This window comes from Sinocyclocheilus anshuiensis, unplaced genomic scaffold (assembly GCF_001515605.1).
Source record: "Sinocyclocheilus anshuiensis isolate Anshui unplaced genomic scaffold, SAMN03320099.WGS_v1.1 scaffold110, whole genome shotgun sequence".
NCBI classification, from domain to species: domain Eukaryota; kingdom Metazoa; phylum Chordata; class Actinopteri; order Cypriniformes; family Cyprinidae; genus Sinocyclocheilus; species Sinocyclocheilus anshuiensis.
This window is the reverse complement of record NW_015544155.1, coordinates 1,276,249-1,286,240: the sequence shown is the minus strand read 5'-3', so window position 1 is coordinate 1,286,240 and position 9,992 is coordinate 1,276,249. Positions and strand designations below refer to the sequence as shown.

The window sequence follows — 9,992 nt, the reverse complement described above, 5'->3', positions numbered from 1 at the left end:
AAAATGCTTTGGGCACCGCAGGCCTCTGAACTGAGAGAAACAAGGCCCTTGTCTCATCGGCCCAGACAGCAGGGGGTGGGGTAGGCCAAGAGAGTATCGTGGTTTTTCGGTTCGGTTTGAATATCGTTACACCACTAGCCCAGACCGTAGTCCATCTTTGAGTACTTGGAAATTATATCACACCAGAAACAAATTCAATATCATATCGTGATTGGGAGAGTGATATTGATTTTATACACAGTTGTATACCTTTGAACAAGTAGTTAATATTGAGTAACTTACCTTTTGATAAAAAAATATATATATAATCTGAATGTATTTTTCTTCTCCGCCGAAGAAAACGGTCCCAAATAAACTGTACATATTTGCTTGTCACACAGAAATCTGAAGGAGCATCAGAGATTTTGCTGTTTTTACTCGACAACAAATAAATCAGAAAAACACGTGAAAAAAGTAAAAAATAAAATGAAATAAGATAAAAGCACTCCTTACTGTAGATGGAATTACATAGCTCTGCCTCCAGTTGCGAAAGAAAATAAGTATAAAAATACAGACTCTACAACTTTCAAACAAACAAACAAATAAAAAAATGATCCAGGCAAATCAGCTCCCGAGTCCACTCAACAATCTAAAATGCCGAGACAAGCGGGGTGATACAAAAACGTTAAATGCCAATGCAATGATACTCAACATTCGGCCAATCAGATTTGACCACTGCATAAAATATGAATGTTATTTTATTTGGCCCTCTACTATTTTTTTGTAAAATTTAAATTAAAATATGTAAAATGTGCTATTTATTTATAGATAAATAATAATAATTTATAGATAACAGAAGAATTCATTTTATATAGCTTTCTATATGTGTCTAAATGACCCCTTCAATAAGTGGTTGACTTATTGATATTCATTGTATGACCTGAATATACAATTGTAGGGAATAGGCCGCTTGAAATCGCGTGGCCTTGACTCATCCTCCGCATTTGAAGTCAGCTTCTTTCATTTGTGCATCTTGTGAATACAACCTGACAATTACTCATCATGGAGTGCCAAAAACAAACTGTGGCTTTGCTTGATGAAGAGCAGTGTTGACTCATTAATCTTCCTTAAAACCCGCGTATGAAAATCATAAATAATAAGTCTTAATAGATAAAGAGTATTTCATTGAAATGGCTTCAGTGTCAAAAAATAAGTTTGTTGTTGAAGGATATGTAGGCCGTTTACTGAAATAAATGAACTTTTCCACGACATTCTAATTTATTGAGAAGCACCTGTATAAAGTTGAAATCAGATACTCAAAGGACTGCAGCAAACAGCAATAAAATATCATGGAAATAAGTCAATTAAATTGTATTAAAATATGAAAAAACTGTTTTCAGACAATTTTAGTAGTAATTTTAGTACATTTTAGTAAATGCAAATTATATTTAGGTCTTAAAGACTTCTATAGTAGCTAGCTGAATCACGGCTGCAACAAACTCATCTAGGCCACATGAAATTACAAAATAACATCCTTATTAATAAAACATTTAAGCTGTCTTAAAACAATTTTTTGAGGAATTATTTGATTATTATTATTATTTTATATTATTATTTGATTATGAGTAGGCTATAAATGTAAACAAGAGATTAAGTAAACGTAAATGTAAACAAGTTGCTATATAACTTATGGACAACATTAGCACAGATATCTATAATTATATCTATAACCACAACTATCACAAGGAAGTGAGTTATACTGATATATCTGACCACCGCTGTTCTTAATGCACAGAGCAGACATATATCTCTCTTCCATTGTTTTGGTCATTTATTATTATTTATTTTTATATATATTTATGTATAACCTCGCTCTATTTATTATTATTTATTTATACTCTCTCACTTCTCACTCTACCTCACTGCGGCCGTTTTTACGTGCGTGGCGTCATTTCCTTCCAACATGGCGCAGGCAGCAGGTCGCTGATGGAAAACTGAGGGATTTACCCCACCTTCTGGCTTTATTTATGTTTCTCTGTTGAGGGCATCGTCCGCCGGAGAAAAACTAAATCATACAGGAATATCTAAAATTCGCGGATCTAGCCTCCATTGGGACAGGTTCTCGTCGCCCTGTCGCAGCGCGTCATGTATGAAGGCAATAAGACGAAAAACATGTTTTTAACCAGAGCTTTGGAAAAGATCTTGGCCGACAAGGAGGTGAAAAAGGCTCATCACTCGCAGCTGCGCAAAGCCTGTGAGGTGGCACTAGGTCAGTATGATTTCGATGCGTTGATCGCAGTGTTTTAGATGTTTAAGATCTGCATGTGTGGCTTTGATCCTACCGGTAATGAAACGGAGCAGCTTCAGAAGAGCTGCATGGATCCAGCAGCATTGCGGAAGTTATTCTTATTTCACCCGAAAAGCGCCTCGATTTAAACCTGTACCTGTTCCTTTAGCATGAAATATCGATAATTATGCGCGCTTGGCTTGAATAAATCATATTTAGTGCGCGTACGAATTAGGAAACAGGTAAAGGAAAGCAGGAACTGACAGGGCGAGTTTGTCCTCTTTGACAGGAGCTTGAGAAAGCCCCTTCATCACACGGGCTGTGCACAGAAGAAACTTTTCATGTTAAATTATAGAATAATTTTACGTGATTTTTAAGAGCATTCAAAGTGGGTGCTTCGAATTCATTTGAGTGTCACTGACCATGTCTTTCTATCATTAAATGTAAAGACCCCACCTGTCATATTACAATAACAATGACATTCTAGTTTTGCGTACAGTCTAAGCTTTTTATACGACACTACAGCGTACAAACTAAGTTGTCATATCGTTTAAATTCGCGGAAGACTGTTTGCACTATCCTCATTTTCCCCCAATAACAACAATGACTGGGCAAGATGGAGAGAAACGCAGGCGGACATGCTTGTTTGCATTGGTTTTGTCACAGAATTATTAACTGTCTTTAAATAAGACGAGTATATATGCTCACGGAGGTTAAACTTTGTAAAAATGTGTAGAAACGATGTGAAATTGTTGTGCCTTGCAGTCACAGGCACCGTCGAATTGTTCATCTGAAACGGCTCTTTTGAATTATTCACCTGAACCGATTGGAAAACGTTTGTATCACTCTGCTGTAAGCCACAACATTTGACGCATTATCTTCACAACTTACTTGACAAAAAAGGAATAAACAGCTGCATTTTGTGAATAAATATGTATTTCACTATACAAAAAAGACTGGATAAACAGCGCACGGTCGCTTTTGTAAAACTTTTGTTTGAGTGATGACTCAAACGAATGGGTGAATCGGCTCATTTGAACGAATTGCCCAAAAGAACCGATTTGCTGAAATGAATCAGCCTAGTTTGCGATGGGCGTAACGGAAGTGTTGTGTGCAGGATAGGGGTTGAGCTAGTCTATAAGGGCTTGTTTGGAATAAGGTGAATGTCTCTACCCCGTCATGCATTTCTAATTATCAGTGGTCAATAATGCATGCACGGTGGAAGTTGAATTACAGTGCATTATTAAAGGGGGAAGAAAGCGGTGGTTTCCAGGCTCTTGACTGGAATCACATGCAACGTGCATTGTGCATGCAGAGTTGTTGGTTCAGCCTGCTTTACTGCATTGCAAACTGTGATTTTTACACTACAGAATTTGGTTTGCTTGTAAAACATTAGGCACAGAGTGTGATTTTATTAGGAATTTGATACTTTGATGTCTTTGAAACACATATAGGAGCATATTTCTTATTCAGAGAAATGTAGGCTGTGATTACATTCACGTACAAGAAGATATGAAGATGTAAAGGACAGCCACAGTCAAATGGAGTGGTAGAAGGTTTAATCTATTTCATGCCGCTTGGCAAATATAAGGAACACTGTCAACCCTTTCTTTCTGTGCTGGTTAGTGAATAATTTAGATCATATCTAGTGAGCTGTGTTTTTTACACCACTAAGACAAAGTTCCCAGTGCAGGCCTTATCCTCGCAAATCTGGTCTCTGGCTACTTAAAAGATGAGACGGGCTTACTCTGATTACAAAGGACTGATGCATCACATTTTGCAAAATTGTACAATGGCCATGTGGATAGTAAAAGTTAATGGTTAAAGAATATTATTAATTAACCGACTCAGTTCATTTGTTTATTTATGTTCATATCCCTTATAAAAAGGCATCTGTGTGGTAGACAAATATAGAGCTTTTTCTGCTAAACAGCACAGGATTTATGGTCCATTTTTGCATATTTAGGATTACATTTGGCATTTTGCTTTTGTCCGAGATATGACAGCATCTGTCTGTGAACTTTAGAGAAATCCTGTCGTAATTGTCAAGCCACAGTTCATTTGTCACACCAGAGGGGTTCAAGCGCCTCACTTGAAGCTGTGCACTCTGGTTTCATCTACAATGTTTTTGCATTCCCTCACCCATTGTGAATATATATTGAGAAAGTTAGTTTGTATATCTTGGAAAATGATTGGTATTTCTGTAAAAAAGTTTAGAGATAAGCATTGCTGGGACGACTCAGAAAAAATGGGTCACTAAAAGGCTATGAGAGTTAGGAGTTTGAAGTATTCTTTGCAGATACAGCAAGCATACTGTTTGCATGCTGAGCTTTTGAAGTGTTTAATAGTCTGCTGTATGACTTTTCTTTTAAAGTAAATGTATGCTTTGGGAAAATAAGTTTTTTTGTCTCTGAAAGAAATATGATGGCTTAAAGGGGGTAGTTCACCAAAAAATACAAATTCTGTCATCATTTGCTCATGTTGTTCCAAACCTGTATGACTTTCTTTCTTTGAACAATGCTGATAACCAGACAGTATTAGTTACCAACATTGAATTTTGTTGTATGGACAAAAAAAAATGCTGAAATACTTCTAATAATATCTTATTTTATGATCCACAACAGTAAGGAAGTCATATCATTTTAGAAACATGTGGGTGAATAAATAATACATTTTCATCTTTGGGTGAACTCTTTAAAAGTCTGCTTTGAATGCCAAAGAAGTAATGAAATATGTGGATGTTTCCTTTTCTGAATGTGAAAGATTTCCTAATGACAGCATAGATATAAGGAGAGTTTCTTGTCCCTTAAGCACAATAAATACTTACGGGGCAGGTAAAAACAAGTTCATCATTTTCTTTTTAAGGCAGGACTTCAGGCTGAATAGACAGGACCCTGGGGCTGAGTCTGATCCTTTTTTTTTTTTTCTTCTTACCGCACACTGACCTTAACCAAACTCTGTTGAGCAATCAGGGGACCTCTTGCAAATGATCTAGTTTTCATGTAGATTCAGGTCTTGAATATTGCGAATAGGCTTAGATGGGGCTCTCGTCTGATGGATGTGGTGTCACTAACATGATATTCCTGATTTTTTGAGGATTTTTAAGGATTCATTAAGGATTTCATTAAAGTGAAATGGAGATGGTACCAAAACTCTTTAGCTCCCAACAAGGTCCTAAATAACAATTTGCCAAGCTCCAGTGCAAGTAAAAATTGTCTTGCCGACTAATTGTTTTGCCAGGAACGTTGCATTATAGATGGTTGTTGTTGTTAAATTATTTAAATTGCAATGTGCAAATTTCCAGGTATGCTTTTTTAAAAACATAATGATTTGGATCAGGGTTATTAAAATTAAAACCATACAATATAGACACACACATATATATATATATATATATATATATATATATATATAGCTAAAAAAGAAAACAATAATAATAATAATAAAAAGGTGCAACAAAATTAATATGAAAGTGGAAAATATAAAAAGAAAAACTAATTCAAAATATTGAAGGGATAGTCCACCCATAAGTGAAAATTCTCTCAACATTTACTCATCCTCGTGTCATTCCAAACTGATGCGACTGTCGTTTGGCACGCTGCATTGAGTAGCCGCGTTCAGTTTTTAATTGTAGTGTCTGTTCTTTTACTGAACTAAATGATTTTTATTACTATAAAAAATCTAAACGACAGTGGGGGTCGGTGACGCGGTGGGCAAGTGACGTAACCGGTGTTGCGGCTTAACACCGATATCACCGTCAGCACCGTCTATCGCGGCAAGCCTAACCTGTAGGACTTACTTTCTTCTGTGGAACGTAAAGGAAGATATTTTGAAGAATGTTGTTAACGGTCCCATTGATTTCCATAATATGCAAATCAACGATGCTATAGAAGTCAGTGTGAACAGAAACTGTACCACAGAAGAAAGCCATACAGGTTTGGAATGGCATGAAGGTGAGGAAATGATGACAGAATTTTCCTTTTTCGGTGGACTATTCCTTTAAAAACAATTTTAATAGTATGTGATACTAAAATAACACTGGTCAGGTTGGTGAAGCATTTATAGAGACCTCCTGTACATTTTGTTCCTCCCAATGTTAATTTTAAACAAAATCTCACAAGGATCTCAGTGTTTTGACAGTCACTGCTTCAGAGAAACTGAATGATACTGCATGTGATGTGACATAAGATTCCCAGTTCACCTGCCACCGACAGATATAAAAAAAAACCTTCCTTTTGGGTCCTGACTCCATGGGCTATCGCTGTCAGCAGTGGTTTACAACAACAGTGCCTGTTGTGTCTGTAAAATGGCCCAGATCTCACAGAAACACAAGTGCCTGTACGATCATAAAAAGGCTAATTGTGATTCATTGGACTATTAATATTAATGTACTCGCATTGTTTTCAAGACACCTGCGAAGAAACTGAGAGTAACCAGTAAGATCAGGTCTCCGCATTTATTATTTAGCTTTTCAGACTGATCGTATATTACTCACGCCTTCTAACACTTCAGGCGGTTTCGAGTCCTGTTGGCACCTGTGCTATTCATCATAAAAAGTTTCAGTGAAGTTCAGATCCCAGAACAAAGTTAACTAACAACTATCACAGCTTTTTGTTTTCCAGTTGGCATAAGGTAGAAGTGTAAGACTCACTAGGCGGGTAATGCATTAAAAAAAGCTGCCAGACTGTGTTCTTGTGGTTTTGTGATGCATTTTATGCTAAATGGAAAATAGTTTTCTCTGTTACTTTTTGAACTTTTTAGTGCTGTAGGACACATGATTGCATTTGTGTGTGCGTTTCCTTAATAAAGAAAGTGGAATTAAACGTGTGTGCAGTGTCTGTCTGTCTTATCCCGGCTCTGCTGGTGAGGATTGTTGCTTTGCGTGGTGAAAGAGGAGAATGAATTTAATTTTGTGGCCCTGGGATTATTGTTAAGATGGTGGGTGCATCTTTGCGCAGGTGTCTAGAAAGGTTCAAAAGATGGAGCATTTCTGTTATTAAGATGCAATCTCACAGGTTGCAGACCACGCCAGAGTACTCCGTTCTTCTCATTCCCCAAAACCTGTGCCATAATTACCACCAAAGCCCTGCACTCTAAGAAAAGCCTGTAAAAATAGGGCACAATGTACTGTTAATATGAAGAAATTTTACGTATTGTTTTATTTTTTTCAGAGGTGTTTTAACTGCATTTTAAATTACGCATTGCATGGTGTTGTGTTTTAAGGTTAAAGGAAATATCTGTAAGCTTAAAGGCACAATATGTAATTTTTTGCCACTAGAGGGCGCGTATTCAAAACAAACAAAGGCGTAGTTAGATGACGCCGTGACTGGGTGTGGAATCATGGGAGTTGTCGTCTTCATCCCCACAACCGAAGCAATCCGATGGGACTCGGGCAGAAATCATGTTCATGGATGAGCTAATATATTCAGGGCTCGCAAAATCGCTAGCCTGACGTCCTGGGGCTATTGTGTTTTCCAGTCGGGCTACCAAAATGTATCACCACTCTGCCCAAAGGGCTATCTTAAATACAGATCTCCCGCGGGTCCTTAAAAACTCCTAAAGTGAGTTGTATCAAACTTAAGGCCATAAAAAGTTTTAAATACGTTAAATGGTATAAGAAATGTCTTATTTATAATTTCAAGAGGTCTTACAGTTGGGGACGGAAAGACAAGAGTCGCGATACGGCTGGATTAAACTTCAAAAGGCAATGATGTCATTGAATAAATATGAGCGCTGCACGTTTCGAGTCAAAACGCGGCGTGGATGTCTTTATTTGAATGCATCTGAAGGGAACTGACTGTCCTCAGAAACGTGTCCTTGCAGAAAATTACAAGTATCTTTTTTGTTTTCGACAGATTTTTTTCTTACAGTGTGGCTGTGCAGTGCATTAGAATGGAATTGGCCATTTGATATAAAAGATCAGGTTTTTGGATGAAAGTGCAGCATAGCTTAGATCTCTAACCACTTTGTTTCATTACTGGCTTTTGTAAATAATGCATCATCTTTCAGTAGCAGTAGCTCATTCAGCCTCTGACAGGTGCTGAATTAATCATAGTCCTGCCTCATGCTAATGAGAGACAATACCATTTGACACCCCTATTTTTGAGTCCTATAGTGTGTTTATGAGATACAGCATTTACATTGATTGGGTTAGGAATGCTAGAGGAGTAGGTGGTTATGGAGACTTTAGGTTTATAGTAGGCTGAGACTAAACATGCTTGATATCACTCTAGAGTAAAGATGAGCATTTTGGTCATTTTGATGAATTGAGTTTTTGATGTTGTTGACTTTTATGACAGATAGGCTAAAATGCCATTGTAACAAATCACGAAATGAATGCCCTATTTTGGCATGTTTATAGTATTGGTATGAGTATAGTTTCTATTGGACTTTAATCTGTGTGGATGTTTTGAAGAATAAATTGATGTGTTTTGTGTGTAGGATCATGACAATTTTGGCCAACACATAAAAAAAAAAAAAACATAAATCAAAACTAAGGTTTTCATTAGTCTGACAAGCTGAAAATAAAGTTTAGGTAATTATATTTAGGTATCTGAACTATTTATTAAGTTCAGGGTTTCAGGTGAAAAATTAAACCAGTCATAGTAAAGCTTATCGGCAACCAACCAGGGTCCAGTGAACCAATTTCATTGATTTTGACACTGAAATCACATTCACAGTGTTCTTTTTGTCTCAGAAACCATTGCTGGTTAACCAACGGAGTAAATCCATGTGGTTACACACGCATGTCGCGGTGTGATTAGTTGGCAGGGCTACACCAGGGCCACCCTCACACCCCACATGTTGCGTTGTCCGGACAACCTCCCTCAGCATTTCCTGTGCAGGGCCTAAATTTAATTACAGCTAGGTATTTTCTCTTTCTTCTACACAATGCGGCTGTCAATGGTCCAATGCTCCCTCCTCAAGCGCAGAGGACCTGAGCCGGGTGTTTATCTCTGTGGGTGAAAAGAGCATACTGCCTCCCCTTCCATTGGGGCTCTGCTTTTTGGAAGCGTTTTTGTTTGTGTGTGAGAAATGGTTTGTCTCTATTTGGGGGGCGGATACTTGATACTTCAACTGTGGGCTAAATAGATACATTATGCAAATTTGTCTCTGATGTTGTTTACGTTCCATAGACAGAATGCCTTCATGATAGTATCAAGGAACCAAGTGCCAAATAAAACACTGTATGGTCTCTATAAACAGTTACGTGGACTTGTGCAAGTAGAGAAGGATGAAGGTTTACAGGCGTCCCTTTTTTAAACAGTAGCGTCTCTTGTTTTGGCTTGGCTAGAATGTTCTACTCAAGTATGCTGACATAAATGGCAGTGCATTGGAAGCAGGCAGTCCCATGCTGGAGATACTAGACATACTAGAGAAAAATGTGTATATATAATCTATATAAAATATATTATATAGTTTATAATATATTATAAATAGATATGTGTATGCTCTATATAAATGTTATGGTTAACACTTACACCTTTACTGAAAGGTGGAGAACAATCCAGGTAAGAAATGCTTCAGGCTTGTTACCTGGCCCAATTTAGATTCAGATAATATTTTAAGGTGCAGAATCACTAAACAAAAGCAAGTTTGTCCACATGGGTGTGTTCACATAAAGCCTCATCTAATAATTAGCCAAAAAGATATTTGCAATAGTTATGGTAAGTGAGATTTAAAAAAAATACAGATAAAAACGGTAATATTTTGAAATTTTCCATTT

At 37.2% G+C, this 9,992-nt stretch overlaps 1 protein-coding gene across 1 annotated transcript in view; it reads left to right on the top strand.

The window, feature by feature from the left end:
* Window positions 1-1,915: 1,915 nt before the first annotated feature.
* LOC107695417 (brefeldin A-inhibited guanine nucleotide-exchange protein 1-like) overlaps window positions 1,916-9,992 on the top strand; it is a 68,102-nt gene continuing 60,025 nt past the window's right edge. The window contains 1 exon segment of the mRNA XM_016495316.1: window positions 1,916-2,248. Coding sequence (XP_016350802.1) covers window positions 2,125-2,248 — 124 coding nt within the window. The 5' untranslated portion in view covers window positions 1,916-2,124.